We start from the raw sequence: 18,467 nt of genomic DNA on the forward strand, positions 1-18,467 counted from the left end.
TGAAAATATGTGCACATTTAATCATGTGAATTTTCCAAATAATTCAAGAGGAAATTGAACATTTTGTAAATCACATTTTAGGAGCTTGGGAAGGAACACTCAGCTCACCGGCCTTTTATTATACTCCTAAAATATTTCAGCGCTTATTAGATTCATTATGCGGTGACTTAGCTGTGAATCCGATATATAAACTCTTGAACTTGATCCATTAAATAATGACAAGCTAGTTGCACTTTATCCAAGCACAACTCGCAGATCGGAACAGAAACAGGAGGAGGCATCAAATGGAGGAGTTCCACAACCTTGTATACTGTAATCAGCCAAACTTGTGTGGCTCTCAGAGAAGAGGCGAGTGGACATCAACGTGCTTTATCTCTGATTAACTCAACCACACTTGAGTCAAGTATGGAGACAATAATACCACTTATGTGTTTGTCTGTTAGGTAAGTAACCCGTCCTTCTTTGTCACAGCGAATAAAAAGGAAGGCAAGTGAAAATAAAATAAAAGCTAAGTACAAACACTCACTTGTCGATCATGTCAACTGCATATCAAACTTAAAACGCTGGCTGAAAAGAATTTACTTAGACTAACATGACACCTTGCTCATAACGTGTCATTCACCTGCACCAGGAATGCAAACTGTATGAACACCAAAAAAATATTAAGATATGACTCAAGGACAGATTTTTGACATGTGCCACTGAAGCAAACACTGGGATATGGGTGGTTTGGGAAGTTCATTTACTGCAAGCATGTTCTCATCCTTGTGGTTTGCATGGTACTGTATATCCTACAGACACTTGGTCATTTACCATTTGTATCAAACAAATAGAATGACGTCTGTATCTGCAATAAAACACACAGTTTTGTTCTCAAACAGATTGGTGGTTAGACATTTTTTCCTTGTATCTGAACGGAGACAGAGTACTGGACCTCCCCAGAGCAGTACCAGTTCGCAGTCACGTTTTACCAACTTTAAGCCCTTAATCTGTTACCATGCCTCTCACAATCCCCATCAAACCACAGAGCTCAAGATTATGGAAATTCCTGCCATCTTTTCCCTTGGTGCAATTGAGCAGACATGCTTTTTGAACATGGAAATTAAGAGCTCCATTATCACATACTATGAAAATAAAGGATCTTGGCCGGCCTTCTTTTAAACAAATGCAGCCAATCAGCATCTGGGAAAACGTTTTTTTGACCTTTTCTTGTTTTTAAATTTTCCATTTAGGACTGGGGAGATGCCAAACAAACTAAAATCAAGATGAAATGCTCATTTCCTACTACGCATGAGAAAAACAGACAAACCAAAGTCATGTTTGATTAGATTTTGTGGTATGAAATCCAATAACAGAGAATGAATGATATAAATCACTGAACTCAAACCTTTTCTTGTTACAGCCAAATTTTCAGCAAGACTTAAAACACCCCTCTCCCAACAGTTGCTTGAGGCTCAAATTGCCAGTCAACAGCCACACAATATGAAATGTCTCTATTGCACTGTGATGTGGTTGCAAAAACAACCTTCACTTAAATTTTTTTTTCCACTCGCTCTTTTCCAGTCTGAAAACAAAAGCATCACGTGTAAATGTTACATATCTTACGTTATCATATGAAACTCTATATTTTTAAATCAAAGTGTCAGTGTACTATTTTAAATAAGTTGATAATTATGAAACGTGTGTGTGTGCTTGTGTATTATGTGACACCTCAGTGCCGATGGGCCATGGGATATTCCAAAATTTTCTGCAAAGGAAAATTCCCCCATCTCTCCCTACTTCTTTAGCAGGCTATTCCAGTGCAGATCAAAGAGCACACTGGGAAGTAGTACTCTTATGTTCTGAGTTATAATGACTTATGATCTATTATGCAATTCGTAAAACAGAAAGCAAAGAAATGGAATCTTTAAACTGACATGAAAAAGTGCAGAGAATGTACAGAAAAACAGACACAAATGAATGAAAGCATAAAGTCGAACAGAAACAGGTGCAGGACACCACAGCACAGAGGGCACTTCTTGAGAGTCAGTTCTCTGTCTGGTGACGGTGCCATTTTTTTTTTTTTTTTATTTTTTTTTTTTTTTTTTACTTTTAATGTTAGTTGGTTCAGTTTGATGGGAGCCTCCTCAAGGCCCCCTATCCCCTCCACCATTTACTAGGTCTGCAGTGAGCAGTGGAAGATGGCAGCTTAGTTGTTTGGGAGTTTCCAAAGTTCACACTCGTCGCTCGGTGGTGCACTAAGAGCCTGCCACCAGCTCCTTTCTGTTTGGTTCTGCAGTCAGATAAACACTTCCAAGTGGAAGCAAATCAGAGTGGCATCAAAATGCCACATCCCACTTCTTCCAGTTTGTCCTTCCCAGCAAAGTAATTCCTTCTATTCTTCGATAAACTAGCAGTACCAACTCCTGGAACCTAACACCACCATGAAGTATTGTTACAGTTTAACCCCCTCCACTCTAGGCACACAGTCATTAAGAAGTGCTGAGACACAATACGTTGTAGCACAGAGAGAAATACAACAGTCTCCCAGCTGTCCCTTTCACAGCCAAGGCAAGGACAGGGCATGGTGTGATAGGGTGGGCAGAAGAAAAGGGGCTGCTGGGTGGTAGCGGGAGGTATGCCCTGGGTAGAGCTTTGGTTAGGTGACCTGCTTGACTCAGCTCGCTGTGGCACGAGCCATCAGGTCCTCCAGAGCCTTGTCCTGATCATTGTTGTGGACTAGCAGGACCTCTTTAATGGCATCCCGCTCAAATCCCATCTCACCGAATCTTGACATCAGCTCGAGAAACTGCAAAGCCTACAAAGGATGACATTTTTTTTTAAACAAAATTGTTTAAACGGTTCATGTAATCAACATTACTGCCTCTCAATGACTTGAATTATGTAGTTAAACATTAGGCAGGCTCTGGGGATGTACATTTCTCTAATGCACAAATGTACAAACCTTTTCTTCTGAGCACTGGTACATCTCTAAACATTCCTCCACTGCACTTGCATCAAAGCCTCGCTCACACAGACGACCATGAACAAACAGGTAGTCCAATACCTTGGAAAGACAACAAGTACATGTTTTTTTAATGGGTCTAGTATGAACATCCTAAATTCCCTGTACATAAATAGCAATTACAAGCGTAGTATGGTGCTTCAGGTTTTTCTTAAATATTTAGAGCTATACAGTGAAGAGACAAATCACCTCATCAATGTTCTGTGGGGTTTATTTTGCTGCTCCTCACCTCAATCTTTCTGTTTTATGACCCCATTATCAATTCCCACTGCAAGTGCTTTTTAAATCAACTGATATCGTTTTACGTATTTCATAAAAGCTGTGTAGAACCTAATCTGCAGCCAAATGTTTTCAGACGACATACAGGGTGATGCAAAGCCTGTCTTTTATATTCAGCCCACATTTACAGAAACATCAGACACTACATGTGTTAGGAATCTGGATTTCTGTGTATTGGGGTGAGTGAGAGTCCCACCTGCTCCACGTTCTGCCCTTGTCTTTGCATGGCTCGTAAGACACCCTCATAAGAGTAGCCCATGCCCACAAGCGTTTCCACACACTGACGTTCGCTGGGAGTCATGCTGAGAAGGGCTCCACCACAGGGCAGACCAACAGATCCCGAACCTGGGTTGACCTAACAAAAACATATATCAATACGTTTGAGTATTTTTTTTTTTTTTACCATCACTTGATAGTTTTTATATGGCACACAGATAATAAATACAATTACTCTTAGACTTACTGGCTTTGGTGTGCCACTCTTAGTGTGGCTGGGTGGCTCAGGAGCAACAATAACTTGGGTCTTGGGTAGGGTCGGACTGCCATTGGGTAGGTTGTGTCGGGGAGCAGGCATGGATGCAGGCAGTGGACAGTACCTCACTGGCTCTAGGTCACCAGAATCAGAGAGCTTGGGAAAAGTCAGAGAGCGGATGTTACAGGGTCGATCATCTGTTTCAAACCCTGCTCTCCCGGGATGCCCAACTCTGTCCATGTCCAGGAAGGCAACCAGCCCATTGGGTTTGTGGGTAAAGCCTGGTTTGGCTGAGATGCTGGTGTTGGTGCTGGGTGGAGATGGACTGTTTCCACGTGATGCTGACCCTCGCTGAGAGACCTCTGGTGGAGATACAGAAGGAAGAGGCTGAGGTTGGGGCTGGCTCTGGAGGATGTTCCTTAGCTCCTCCCTATCGTCCAAAGTTTTGAGCTCTAGCTTGTCGAAGGGATCTTCTTCCCGCTCAAAGTCAGCTAGATTGAGGCTGTGTGGCTGAGGAGTGCTAGGCTGGGTTTTCCTGGGGCCAAGGCTTGGGGCAGGCAGTGGGGTGAGGATGGCATTATGGCTCAGCCCAGCCAGAACAGGGTTCAATGCTGGTGGTGGAAGGTCCTGGTCCTCTGTTGCAGACCGGGGTTTCTTCCCTCCACCACTATCGACGTCCTGGGCCTGGGACAAACACTCCCTGCTCTCTGCCTCCTGCTTGGCTGCTGCCTTTTCTGCTCTTGCCTCTGCTGCTCTGGCCTCAGCCAGTTCTAACCCCCAGCGTGCACTACGCCTCTCCAGAGAAAAGTCATACTGTTGAAGACATATTGAGAGGAAGAATGAGGGTGATGGGTAAATATGGCATAGACCAAGAAAGAAAACAATTATTGTTGCAATTATGAAGCAAATTACTGCCTATTAAAAAGTCCAGTCTAACATTAAGATATCTGGAGAATGTCAATACCATAAACTGATGACAAATTTAAGGTTGCTGTAATTATTATATTGTAATATTTTAAACAATAAAAGGTGCTTCATTTTCAAGCTGATATGCTCAAATCACCAGCAACAGCCTAAATAACTTCTGGGACCAAACTGTCACCCTGTTGGATAGCATGTGCATTAAATTATTTTAAACTAAGCATAAATAGCAAAAATGACACCTTCTCTGCAGTCATGGTGTCATGTTTGCTGTCTGAAATACGACACCATCTGACTAAAAATGGGATTTGCAAAGCTGCATGTAGGCCACAACTAACTCACAACACCTTCATTGTACTGACTAACCTGTGTGTCCACCAGTAAAGAGCCGCAGTCAGGCAGACAGAAACCGACAGGCAGCCCCACTTTGGCTGGGCAGCGGAATTTTTCATTTATCTTGAAGGGAACGTCTTCAAGGTAGCTAATGGGTCCTGTGTACAAAAAAGAAAAAAACAGAAGCCTAGTTGACATATATTAGAAGAGTAGACACAGGAACTACTGGTGTCAGTAGATCTTGAACACACACTTAACTCACAACTTAAAACACGAGTGTAGTCTCGAAGTGAAACAAGAAAGTGTTCAGAATGAGCCCTTACCATTGTTGTATGCATCTGATCCAGACTTCCTCGCAGCCATTTAGAGTCTCTGAAAACAGAAATGAATATATAAGTTAGTAAATAGTGAGAGTGCCAGAGTTTTGTTTAACTGACAAAAAGAGCCAACAATGACAAGCTACAGGTTAATGCAAGTTCAAATGGTTCAACAGTATGAACAAAGTGGATTTCCACAGTCCTTCTTGCACACGTAACAGTTACTATGACATGGAGTTTCTGATATTTACAGTACGTTGTCTTTCAAATGGGGACATTGATTGTACAGAACAGTTTTAATCAATAAAGAAGACAAGTGACACTTTATTGCATGGCAGGGCAAATTCTTCTTAAATGGTGATCTGTGCAACAATGCCTGCTAATATCAACACAGGGAAGTCACTGTTTTCAAGTCTGCTAAACACAGACTTTGATCTGGGTGCTGGTTGTAAATAGCGTTAATTTGATCCACTTGCACAGCTGATTTATTAGCAAAAAAAAAGTACATAACACTCCAATATTCTGAGTTTAAAGTAAACAGTGACTCAACTGGCCCCTAGACAAACAATGACTGTGTTGTTAGCGATCCCTACATCGGTGAAAGCCAACATCTAACTCCACATTAGAATACATTCCCATGTCACCAATCCACCAGTGTGGAAATGGACCACACATAATCAGGGTGGTGGGGGCCGGAGGGAGGGGGGGGGGGGTCTTGTGATCAGGATCCACGTCTCTATCAAATTTCGTATGCAATGACTTTAAGCATGACGAGTTTAACGTAGTATTTAGTTTAGTAGCTCATACTAGTTAGGGACAACATTATATAACAACTCTGCATCACTAGTTGCTGTTTTCCGTAAATATTTTAACAACTTACCTTGTACTGATCGTTACAGTAATACACGTCAGTAAGACTTAACACAGATATCAGTAATGACCACAACAGCTCTGGACGACTCGAACAAGTAAAGAGGTTTGCAAACTTTGAGGGACTTCAACTGCGTCTAACTTAAAACGATAACGAAAGGAGAACATTATTCATAGTTCATTTCCGTTTTCAGACAGGTTTATGTTAAAACACGTAGTTTCAAAGCCATCAGCTGCCACGCATGGCTCCTGAAATGTGTTTACAGGCCCACGGATGTACAATTAGCGAGAGTCACTTAAGTTAGGATAGCTTTAGCTACAAGCTAGGCTAGCCTTAGCTATCTTTGGTTAGGTCCTTCCTTAACAGCTAACAGCTAACATACGGTCACAGTTTAAGAAGTCGGCGTGGGGAAAGGTGTAAGCTTAGGTGGCATTCGTGTAATATAGTGATCAAATAAATGATTTGACTGACAACCACCACTAGAAAGAGGCTAATGGTCTTGGGGGAGTGCCACTGTTCATGCTAATACGCTTAGTTGTGTGAGTGGCCTGGCTGTAACGTTATGTGGCTGGACAGGACTGACTGCTGCCACCGCCCCTCAAATAAAACGGAGCTCACACGAATACACATGCTTCTCACCAGTATCTGCTCCGTCTTCTCCTTTCAAAATATAAACGACGTCTAATCACGGTGGAACTCCGATTCCAACAGTCCTGCGGAACAGTTTTATTTATACTGAAAGCTCTTTCCTGCTCCAGCGTAGGTCGCCATCTTGATTTGTCAAACTCCCTTCAACTGGTTCCTGTCTGATGTCACTCGTCACATGACGTCAGACCATGACAACACCATTTTCTGTGTTATTGGCCAGGCTGCTAAGAGTATAAAATCCAAAATATATTTGATAGGGATAATAACCTACATTTCATTATTTTAATTTCAGTGCTGAAATACAAAGAATTACAAATCCCACACAATACAAACGTGTGCTGATTTAATTAAATTTAAATCTGTTTCAATTTGTTTAACCTATTCCATAATCTGGGATTGACTGTTTATTATGTGTACTGAATGTTATCTTCGTTGTAGTATTTGTCAAACATATGGAAAGATACTCATCCCCCATGATGATTATAATAATTGCCTCATAAATTCAGCTTTTTGTTCAGTTAGGAAAATGTAAACTATTCTGCTTTTAAAATCAGCTCTACAAAGGGGCAAGGTTGTTGTTGTTGTTGTTTTTTCAATGATTAAATATGGTTGTATTATTTAAGCACAATAACAGCCTGACTGATTGTGAGACTGAGAGACTCCGGGTTACCCTCTCCTCCCTGTGTTGACCCAAAGTAAGCTGATTGATTCTCATGATCAGAAAACTGGTGTACACAGACTGACTAATCCTCGTCACCGTATTCAGTTTTGAAGTGGTTTTCATTCCAATATCATTCAGCATAAAGAAGCAAGGTGGGTTTTTTTGTTGGTTTTTTTTTAGCTTTACACAATTGTATTTGTTTCAAAATGACTGCAGTGAAGGACAGGAATTGGTGCAATCTACTCAGAGAAGTGAGTCATTGCAATCTGAAGTCATTCTGACAAAGCAATATTGACAACTCAAATATCAGGTGTTAATCACCTTTTCCATAAAGCTCACAATCTCAAAGAGGTTCAGGCTTCACTGTCAACAAAGCATTACCTACTTGAAGACGCTCATTCCTCCGAGGGACTTAAAAGTTCTACTTTTTAACATTTTAACAATATTTGTGAAAGGTCTAATTCACAATTTCATTCAAACATAATCCTGATCTCGATGACACGTACTGAACCACAGACATTGTAAATCTGACATCCTTTATATCTAACGATACATGGGGAAATATAGTGAGATATGAATGATTTAAAGTGGAGGCCGTTTTTATTTGATGTCAAAATCAAACAAACTCTCAAAACGGATTTGCACGTTCACTGAAAATACATGCAATAGGAAGGCTGACGTTATGTTCAGTTTAAATAAAATTGTTAAACACATGTAATTGTATATTATATAAATGCGTATTATTTTTTTGTTAGGCATCGAGTGTGCGCACGTCACGTTCAGACCTGCACGCGCTTTACGTCGCTCTGCAGACACGCGCAATGATAGCCGGAAGCATCGATGGGAGGAAAATAAAAATCGATTAAATCCACTGTATTTCGCGAGTGTAAACCTCTCACTTAATGTCCTTTTTGCGACCGTAGGCTGGAATTTATCAGTCTTCTACACTGCAGCTGTGCTGGAGGGGACGGTAGAGGGCAGGAAATGTGCTCCATTTGAACGAAGTTGCTCGGTAGGGGTTTAGCTGACGTGTGGAGAAGTTGAGACTGCCACAGAGCAGATAAACAAACATAAACAAGCAGGGATCAGCTGAGCGCCTGTCCGAACCGAACCAGCAGCGCGGAGAGATGTCAGGGAGAGCGAGATTCCTCTTTCGAGCCCAAGAATGATCCACAGGAGACCGTGACTTTCACTGATACTTGCTTCATGTCAACTGTCAACACTGGCACACAAAGAATTTCGGCAACACAACACGAGGACCAGCCATAAGCTTTAGCAGAAAACCCACTGCTTCTGTCACTGTCTCTGTGTCAAGACCTAGCCAGGTTAGCATGGACAGCCTATGAGTTTACCGTCCAGCTTTCAGCTCTAACGAAACGAGTACACATTACAGTGCAAGGAGACAGAGGTAAACACTTTTTGTTAACTTTGCTTTTTCCCCCATAAAGGGCCTGCGAACTAAACCACTGACCCAAGCTAGCTTGGGAGGCTACATATCCTGTTTGTGTTTGAATTCTTAATGCAGTGTTCAGTTTACCAGCAGGGCTGTTATCTAAGCAGGTTTGCCATTCATTTTTGTCCCCAGCTGTTTTCTAGGAAGACTAATGTCAATGCAAACACAGCTTAAAGATTGTAGGTGTTTGCTGTGGTGTCAGATTGTGATCATTAAATGAAAAGTTTTTGTGGAATTCTGACAGTCTCACTAAGCTCATTTTATTTTCCCCACTTCCTCTCACTGGTGTCAGAAGTGGAGTTAACATGGCACACCAGTCAACCCCTAGTTCTCAGAAGGCCCTGATGATGGAGCTGAAGTCCCTGCAGGAGCAGCCAGTGGAGGGCTTCCGCATCACTCTGGTGGAGGAGTCTGACCTCTACAACTGGGAAGTGGCCATCTTCGGGCCCCCGAACACCCTGTATGAGGGAGGCTACTTCAAGGTGGGACAGACGCTTCCAGTAGCTAAATGTGTTCAGAAAAGTCAGTGCAGGACATCATGTTCACTTAATGTGACTCTTTCATGAAGCTACTATAGATTAATTTGTCAATGGTTATATGTAGGTCAACTGTGTTATTAATGAAGAGTTCTTCCTATTGGTGCTACTCAGAAAACAACCAGGTGACTGTGTTCAAAACCAAAGTGTCAGACAAAGTAGTCACACACTTTTGAAAGCTATAAATCAACAATGGCTCACCTCTACTGCTCTAAGCATGTTTTAGGCAGCCATATCTATATTTGATCAATTTCTGGTCCGTCCCTCCGTTCTCCTTGCCCAGCCTTGACCCTCCATGCTATATGATGGTTGTGCTTCAGATAGCTATTTTTTAGCCATGAGTCCGATATAAATGGCACCTCATCGCAGAGAAAGAATAAGAGAGAAGGGCATGATCAGACTTATCTTTCGTTCTTTCATGTTACTTATTGAAACGTTTAGAAAACGCAGCACAGTAAAGGCCGGGTGACGCTGTAGCCTGCCAGGAATGCCAAAATAATACAGAACAGGTATTGCTGAAGTGTAGCCTACTCTTCTTGTCTTTGATTTTGTTATCATTTTAATATCGTTTATCAAGTTAAGTTAAATCAGTTTTATTGGTGTACCCTTTATTCGCAAATTAGTTTTGTTGTGCTGTAATCTGCACCACATATTATATTACAGCCTTTATCTTTAGACCTTAGAGTCAGATAGCACACACATGCACACAGATATATGAGAAATCTCAGGAAGGAAAACAAACAGGGAACCCCTCTTTCATGCCCCAGTGAGGTGCGTTAGGGGGAGTTCACTCTGGGAAGATTTCCAGTCTATCACATGGCTCAATAACACTTTCACGGCCAGTTTAGAGTTCCCAATTCAACGAACATGCATGTAACAGCCTGTCGACATTTTTGTAAACCCAGGACCAGTGCTCACCCCTGAACCCCTGTGATGCCCACATAATTACATCGGTGAATGACTTGTAGAGTCTGGTGTACTATAGAGAGGAATGCCTTGACTGTTCTACTTCAGAGCCACTGGCCTTCATTTAATGAAATATTGGTAGAAGAGATTGACTTGTGTATTTGCTGAACCCTGCTCCTGTGGCCCAGTTACAGAGCATACCATGTGAAGTCATGCGTTCGGGACAGGGACAATGTTTTCGTGCATATTCAGTGGCCACCAAACGCATGTTAACAGTAGAGTTAAGGAGTGTTTGAAATCAAAAGCAATTATCAACTTTCATTTAATGCTCTTCACACGTGAGCATTTGACCATTTCTAAGACAATTACTAAGACAAGCCAGAGGGGTTGTGGAGCAAAGATTTATGGCAAGATGAGACCAAAATGAACCTTTACACAAAGTAACGGAAAGCCGGTCATGTCATGACCTGGCCATGTATGGCTTATTCACCTTCTCTGATAATGAAACAGAGGAACAGTTGAATTCAGAACTGGACACACACAGGTTGTGTGGCTACGTTCCGATTACTTCCTCCAATTTCATTGATTGAACCATCAACCTACAAGCAAGACAACAACCCTAAACACACTGTGTCGAGGAAAAAACACTTGATTTTTGAAACTTAAAGAAAACCACAATACACATGCTGTCAATGGAAATGCGTGTATGTTGCGACATAACATGACATGACATGACATGCAAAGTATCGCAGCGTTTTATAATGAACAGAGACTTCGGGACTTCTTTTGCGTTGGTCAGATATACGTCATTTTCCAAACCATCTATAGATCCCTAGGAAACAGAAATCGCACTATAAGCAGTGGGAGGTCTTATTGACTGGCTACGTGAGTCACCTGATTTAAACTCTATTGAGCATTTTATAATGAAGACAGAGAATCTCCATCGACTGAAGGCCGCTGATTTTAAAGCCTGGAAAGCATTTCAAAATAAGATATTTAATTCTGTCAGTGGGTCTTAGACTTGATGTGGTCATTACATCATTTCCTTTGACCCACATCTGTTAACTTACTCTGCACATGTGAAAGTTTCTCTTAGAATAGATAACGAGCAGAGAAAGTCATGGCAGCGTATCATATCTCCTTTTTATAATGTCCCACAGCTGCAGTAGTGTGGTGACACGATAGTCCTATCTGACTGACAAACAGTTCTTTGGGAGATGGGGTGGTGTTACACACACGAGCACACACCCAAGCCCACAAGCCTTTCACTGAGATAATTGTGCAATACTTTGAAAATAGAACACAGAACCACAGGCAACGAATGTTGTCACCTAATGTTTACTGCTTTAAAGAATTCATTTGTTTCCTTGATGACCTGATGTCACCTGTTCCACAGTGTCATGTGTGTATGGCTGAGTGTATGATTGTATATTCCTCTGTTGTACAGGAAGACACTTTGGGGTTGAATACTTGCTTTCAGTCAACTTTAAAAGCAGCTTTTAATTACATTTCTGGTTGCCTTTGCTTGAGACTGCTTGCAAAATGTTGCTTGTTCCTTTAATTTTTGTTTGAGGAAACCCAAAGGAAGAATTAATTTTGTTATTTCACTGTAAACTAAAACAGTAACTAACATACAGTAATGCTTAAAAGTTTGCCTTCATTGATGGAACAATGAATTCTGAACCATACCAAGAAATTCTGAAGAAGAATTTAAGGACTTCTTACCATGAACTTAATCTTAAGAGAGAGCGGGTCATGCAGCCAGACAATGAAAGCACACAAGTACTTCTACTAAAAAAATATCTCAAGAAGAATAAACTTCATGTTTTGGAATAGCCAAGTCAAAGTCCTGACCTTAATCCAACGGAAATGTCGTGGAAGGACCTGAAGAGAGGATTTCATGTGAGGAAACTCACTAACACACCAGAGCTGAAACTGATCTGTGCGGAAGAATGAGCTTAAATTCCTCCAAGCCAATGAACAAACCGGATCAACAGTTGCTGGTTATGTTTAGTTGCAGTTATTGCTGCACAAGGGGATCACACCAGATACTAAAAGTAAAGCTTCACATATGTTTGCCTATCAGGGATGTGTAATTTTAGATAATTTTTCTCAATAAGGAAATGATCAAATATAATATTTTTGTCTCACTCGTTTAATTGAATTCTCCTTATCTATTATTTGGACATTTGTGAAAATCCAATGATGTTTATATTTGTATTTATGTGTAAATATATAACATTTTGAAGGGGTTTACCAACTTTCGAGCAGCACTGTAATAAAAGTCAAACTTGGGTGTCTCTGTTTGTCCATCCAGGCTCACATCAAGTTCCCAGTTGACTACCCGTACTCGCCACCAACCTTTCGCTTCCTCACCAAGATGTGGCACCCCAATATCTATGAGGTAAAACGCTTTGTGTTCGTCATGCCACTCTGGCATTTATATAGACATGAAGATAATTGGTCATTTAGAGGCTAAATATAGGCACATTTATGTTTTGATGACAGATTTTTATACTGTGTCTTTCGGTCTCCTTCCAGAACGGAGATGTTTGCATCTCCATCCTGCACCCCCCTGTCGATGACCCACAAAGTGGGGAGCTGCCCTCCGAAAGGTGGAACCCCACCCAGAATGTCAGGTAGTTTCTAAACACCACCTCAGCAACCATATGCACGTTTATTCATCCTACAAAACACTGCAGACGGCCAATTGAAGTTTACTTTTCATAGCTTTTATTAAAGATTTTAGATATTCATTTGAACAATGAATGAATTAAAACCTAATATGGGAAATAAAGCTGCAGATTAAAGGAGAACTTCATTAATTTTACACATCAAAGTTTGTTTACAGGTCTTGGGGAGAAAAAAGTTGTATAAAGCATTTTGTAGCTCCAGAGGGAGTTGAGTGAAGTCTGATAAATTACCACAAGTGCTATTTGGGGCTGTAAACTCCAAATTTGAACATCCAAAAGTTTGATGGTGTGGACTTAGAAAACAACAGCACTGTTTTAAACCCCTGTAGCCAGCTCCTCATCTCTGCTTGAAGCTAGCAGCTCTACTTTAAATTAGCTGCTAGTGGTTACACACCTTTATTTCTAACCAACTGTATGTGGTTGCGTTGCATTGTGGGTACTGTATGCGCCAGGTCTTGACAATACAGGAGAATGAGTGGAATAAATCAGATGCATATTTTGCCCTGCTCAATCTATGGTGTAGTCCACTAATAACCGTCTGCAAAAAGATTAAATTAAAAAAAAACGGTGATCTGATGCATGTGCTGCATATATCAGATGTAGGTGTAATGTAATTTTCGAAATGCAAATCAAGAACGGTATACGTTAACTGTTCACTTTCACCAATTCCTGTGTTCTGTATAACATCTGAAGAAGAGGACACCACTGTAGGGTAGCTTTCTGAATTTCATCTAAATTTAGCATGTCAGCAAGATACACAGAGGTGAGGTAAAGTGCTGAGTTTGTATTTGAAAACCTGAGCAGATTGGGGGTAGCATGTAATTGAGCCACAGGGGGAAAGGGGTGAGGTAACATCTCTGTCTGAGCTGGAGTGAAGCTTGTGAAGTTTGTGTAGAGCTTTGATTTCACATGTCAACAGGATCTGATATTGGAGTGCCCTCATTTTCTGTCCGTGTTTGTGCTCCGTTTCTTTCATGATCAGGACCATCCTGCTTAGTGTGATCTCTCTGCTCAATGAGCCCAACACCTTCTCACCAGCCAACGTGGATGCCTCTGTTATGTTTCGTAAATGGAGGGACAGCAAAGGCAAGGATAAGGAGTATGCAGAGATTATCAGGTAACACAATATGAGTTTTTTGTGTATGTTCAGCCGAATGTACACTGTAGTTACTTTAAACGTGTGTGTCTCATGCAATTGGTACAATAATAATAAAAAAACGCAATTCCTGTTGGCCCACAGGAAACAGGTGATGTCAACAGCAGCAGAGGCTGAGCGGGACGGCGTCAAGGTGCCGACCACATTAGCGGAGTACTGCGTGCAGACCAGGGTTCCCTCTCAGGACAGCAGTTCAGATCTCCTCTACGACGACCTCTACGACGACGACATGGAGGAAGAGGACGAGGAGGATGACGAGAGCGAGATGGAGTCGGTAGGTGAAGCCGGGGGGATCAGCAGTGTGGAGGACGGCGGGACGTCCACCAGACGCTACGACAACCAGGACGACTCTGGCAATGAAGACTCATGATGATCTGGATGATGACTCCTCCCTGCCAACTCCCCCACCACCCTCCTTCTTTGTTCAATGTATGTGTGTGTGTGTGTGTGTGTGTGTGTGTGTGTGTGTGTGTGTGTGTGTGTGTGCGTGCGCGCACGTGTGTACATGTGTACATGTGTACATGTGTACATGTGTGTGTGCGTGTGTTTGCACATACAGTGGGATCAAAAGTCTACTGCCAAAAACCTTTCATCATTTATTAAACTAATACAAATGTTTGGTCAACAGTTCTCAGATGCTGTTACATTTCAGCAAACGTTTGTCGGTACGGTTTTCACTGAAAGTCTTTGGTGTTTCCACCGTTTGCCTTAATTACAGCTTGCACTCTGTCTGGCATCAAATGTTTTGCAGAGTTTAAGAGTTGAAATTATTCCAGCACTGTTTGAGACTGCCTTGAGGGCTCTGTCTTAAACCCCGCGCAAAGCAGCTCCCAGCGCAACGCAACTGTCTTTGCTAGTTTCAGACCAGTTTTCTTTTTTTGTCCAATGCCCACATTGTTTAAATAGCAAATGTACCTGTGGCCATCTGAGCACCATTGGACATGTTGGTCTTAAAATGAGATTTGGTCAGGAGCATTGCTGACTAACAAAAACCTTGTCTGAATTCAGTGGTGCAGTATTTTGCTGATATTTTAAGGCAGCATAGATAGTAATATGCGCCTACATAGTCAGGTGCACAATGTGCTCACAATCTGTTTGTTACACACACAGGGACATACTGCAGCGCACAAAGATGCAAAAGATTAAAAATAACAAAGATTACAATGTGAAGGATTATTATTGTGTACATCAATCTGTCCACCAGCAGATCTGTGTCCCCTGCAGAGAAGCGTTCTTTTCCACTACTTGGCAAATCCACTGTTTTAACAGCAATTGGCCAAGGGGACAGCACATATGGCTTTTTAAAGGGAATGGAAGACGACTCTCTGGTCTATTCATTTTATGCTCGAAACACATCTTTGATCAATCAGGGGACTAAGTACCACCCCTCAGAACCATGCGCCTTACTTTGCTCTCAGATTATCCACCGTTAAACTAGCAAAAGTGGATTCGGACACGCCCTGAATGCACGTGTGTCGTGCACTTTAGACCGTGAGCTTAGAAAGTTAAAATAAAACCCTGGGAGTATTTTTGATTTTAGGTTATAGTTCATGTTTTTATAATGTTAAACTGAAGAGTTTGAGGATTCATCCTCCTCCAAACCAAAAATAATATAATGCCCCTGCAAAGTGGAGCCGCGTTAGTCCACGGTCAGCTTGTGATTAACTACGTACAAGTTACTGATTCCAGACAAAACAAAACGAATCACTGAATTCAACACTAGTTTTGAATGATTTACTCTCGTGAAACCGATTCCTCACATATCACACTTTAAGTTGTTTGGTTGCAAACATGAAATAATTTTTTTTTATTGAGTTTCCTCAGTCTGAAATTTGAATATACTTCAGTCGATGATAAACCATTCAACTTTTTACCATCAGTGCGAGGAGTGGTTTGGTAACTGTTTTCCTTCTACCTGTAGTATTTAAATGGTCCTGTTTTTGATGACAACAACTTGGTTTTATGAAAATCTCTCCATCCTGCAATTCACAGCCCTCAAGAAAACAATGTGGCTTCACATTGCTTTTCTTTTTAAAGTACTTGTTTTGATGTAAACAAACAGTAACTAAGTAATCATTAACTTTGTTCCACAAAGACCATAAAAGAAAGACCATGTGTTGGAGAGGTATATATACATTAATATTTGAATCATGCTTTGCACATGTCCAGACAAAATGTTCCCACAGGTAAAACAGTACTTGTATCAGTCACGAAAAATGTATTCTTTACTTTAAAACCATGGTCTGAGTAAACAAATTGTCTTAGTTTTGATAAATGATGAAAACAACTTGTCCTTGTGGTGGTCTCTTGAACCCCAGTGTCGCTGACCAGCTCCTTGTCTGGCTGGTCCCTGTCAGATTGGTTTCTTGTTGAAAGAAAGATTGGATCTATCCACCGTGTCTTTCCTTGTCGCTGTTTTTCTATGTAGTTTTGGTTGACACTGTCCTCCCTGACTTGTCTCTTGTATTTTCTGGGATGGCTCGGACAGTGTGGGGAAATGGACACCTAGCTGTTTGGCTCATTAACCAGTCGATGAGCTGGCCAGCTCATCCCATCACTCATTCGGTGCATCCCTCGGCACAACATCTGTGTCTCCCGCGCCTGTCTGTTCGACTTTGATGCAATCAACTTCAACTTGCAAAAACAGGCTCTGCCGTGACTCCACCCTCTTGGGTACACCTTCAGTAGTCCATCACAACTTCTCTCTCATGATCCCCCCCAAAGCAGAATCGTTTGGTGAGTGGTGAACAAGGTCAAGGCCTTTTCCCATGTCGCCTCCTGCACTTCTCTCTGCCTCTTAAACCTCAGGGCCTCGAAGACTTTCACTGAGAGAGAAGAAAAAACAATCAAAGAGAATCCTAAGACATAAACTTCTCCTCACCTCCACCTCCTTTTCTTACTTTCTGTACCACTGGGTGTTATTAGAGGGCCAAGAGTGCTCGGAAAGTCTGCAGTCCCACCGCTAGCGTTTCCACGTGAGTGTTGCCGTTGGTCCTGAAGGGTCCTGAAATTTGTTTGCTTCTTGGAAGGCAAAAGTCAAATCAACATACGTCTGTAGGAACTTTCTCCTCAAGGCAGTGCTCACATTATGTTGCGATAGATGTGAAAATATATATATTTTTTTGCTCCGTGACTCCAACTTCTGCTTCAACGCTTAGTGAAATTTGGACGTTGTTACTGCGCTACATCACATCCGTAGCCTGTTTACCAACACGGACAAAAATCAACATGCAGCTTAGGTACACATTTGCATTTGAATGAATATGACACTGATTGCCTGTCGTGTGTGTGTGTGTGTGTGTGTGCGTGTGCGTGTGCGTGTGCGTGCGCGTGCGTATATTTATATTTACTACTCATATTGGCTATGATGTCAGGGTTTTCCTTGTTTCTGTGGAATCGGTGTTGACGTCTGTCACACGAGTGAGTTTGTCCAAACGACCTATTGGACTTTGTCCAGTTGAGAAAACATTCAGTGTGTTTGCACTTTGTTCAAGTGCTGTGTTGGGAGGCCTAAAATCGGCCAAGGATTTGACTGATTTGAAAAAAATAAACACCCCTGAGTATTAAACTTTTGAACACACCGAACAGCATAACGTGACTAATTTTACTTGGGCTGCATCAAGTAAACCACACATTTTGGGCTATGTTTTATGAATCTGTTGCCCTGTTTAACACAACTGAGCAGTTGGGGAAAACCTTTGATTTCAACGGATGGATTTTATGCCAAGGAAGCCAAGTGACAGCCCCACAACCGTTCATTTTAAAGACTATGGAGCAATGGATGCATGTAGTGGATTTTAAGCCCTTAGAATGAACTCTTTATGAGATACCTTTTGGATTTTAATGTGAAGCCAAAGGAGTGAAACGTTCTCTCCTGGCCCCGTGTTTGGAGAGACTGGATTGTGTCGAGGACAGAGGAGAGGAAATCAACTCCTGAACCGGATTTTCATTGGATTTGATAGCGCGGCCCAGGAGGAGGTGGATAAATGCCAGAGATTCTGAACTTTTCTTGATGTGGTCCCCATTTATGCCCATTCCTCATTATATAGAGAAGTAAAATCAGTAGTAAGCATTTCAAAGTACCAATCTCGTGTGTCCGCAAAAGGAATACTTGAACATGTTGGGACTTGTGTGCTTTCTGATGGTGAGTCAAATGAGAAGATTGATCTCACAGTGTCTGCCCCTTCAGTATGGGGCTACAATGGTCGGCAGGTTAG

At 41.7% G+C, this 18,467-nt stretch overlaps 2 protein-coding genes across 3 annotated transcripts; one reads left to right on the forward strand and one right to left on the reverse strand.

Moving 5' to 3' along the window:
• Window positions 1-6,977, reverse strand: ubap1 (ubiquitin associated protein 1). The gene is made up of 7 exons (XM_069712069.1): window positions 6,837-6,977; window positions 5,333-5,381; window positions 5,043-5,167; window positions 3,747-4,568; window positions 3,480-3,638; window positions 2,945-3,046; window positions 1-2,797 (listed from the first exon to the last, which is right to left on the reverse strand). The coding sequence occupies exons 2-7, from the start codon at window positions 5,370-5,372 to the stop codon at window positions 2,657-2,659; spliced, it is 1,389 nt and encodes a 462-aa protein (XP_069568170.1). The 5' UTR covers window positions 5,373-5,381; window positions 6,837-6,977; the 3' UTR covers window positions 1-2,656.
• A 1,351-nt stretch (window positions 6,978-8,328) lies between these two features.
• Window positions 8,329-17,830, forward strand: ube2r2 (ubiquitin-conjugating enzyme E2R 2). Of its 2 annotated transcripts, none has more exons than XM_069712081.1 (6): window positions 8,329-8,914; window positions 9,252-9,441; window positions 12,719-12,805; window positions 12,943-13,040; window positions 14,077-14,211; window positions 14,335-17,830. In XM_069712081.1, the coding sequence occupies exons 2-6, from the start codon at window positions 9,265-9,267 to the stop codon at window positions 14,618-14,620; spliced, it is 783 nt and encodes a 260-aa protein (XP_069568182.1). In that variant the 5' UTR covers window positions 8,329-8,914; window positions 9,252-9,264; the 3' UTR covers window positions 14,621-17,830. The 2 variants fall into 2 exon arrangements, with proteins under 2 accessions (XP_069568182.1, XP_069568192.1); XM_069712091.1 differs by having other exon boundaries at window positions 9,255-9,441.
• Window positions 17,831-18,467: the final 637 nt, after the last annotated feature.

Source organism: Brachyistius frenatus, unplaced genomic scaffold (assembly GCF_029030835.1).
Source record: "Brachyistius frenatus isolate BFR_SWC_R1_liver_20210118 unplaced genomic scaffold, ASM2903083v1 Contig_4, whole genome shotgun sequence".
Lineage (NCBI taxonomy): Eukaryota > Metazoa > Chordata > Actinopteri > Embiotocidae > Brachyistius > Brachyistius frenatus.

Excerpts from the sequence above, each read along its gene's own strand:
- ubap1 (XM_069712069.1), bottom strand. The coding sequence starts at position 5,372 with ATGGCTGCGAGGAAGTCTGGATCAGATGCATACAACAATG. Across the intron at positions 5,168-5,332 it reads ATCAGATGCATACAACAATG|GACCCATTAGCTACCTTGAA; the intron begins GTAAGGGCTCAT and ends TTTTGTACACAG. Across the intron at positions 2,798-2,944 it reads ACCAGTGCTCAGAAGAAAAG|GCTTTGCAGTTTCTCGAGCT; the intron begins GTTTGTACATTT and ends CATCCTTTGTAG.
- ube2r2 (XM_069712081.1), top strand. The coding sequence starts at position 9,265 with ATGGCACACCAGTCAACCCCTAGTTCTCAGAAGGCCCTGATGATGGAG. Across the intron at positions 9,442-12,718 it reads ATGAGGGAGGCTACTTCAAG|GCTCACATCAAGTTCCCAGT; the intron begins GTGGGACAGACG and ends TTGTCCATCCAG. Across the intron at positions 14,212-14,334 it reads GAGTATGCAGAGATTATCAG|GAAACAGGTGATGTCAACAG; the intron begins GTAACACAATAT and ends GTTGGCCCACAG.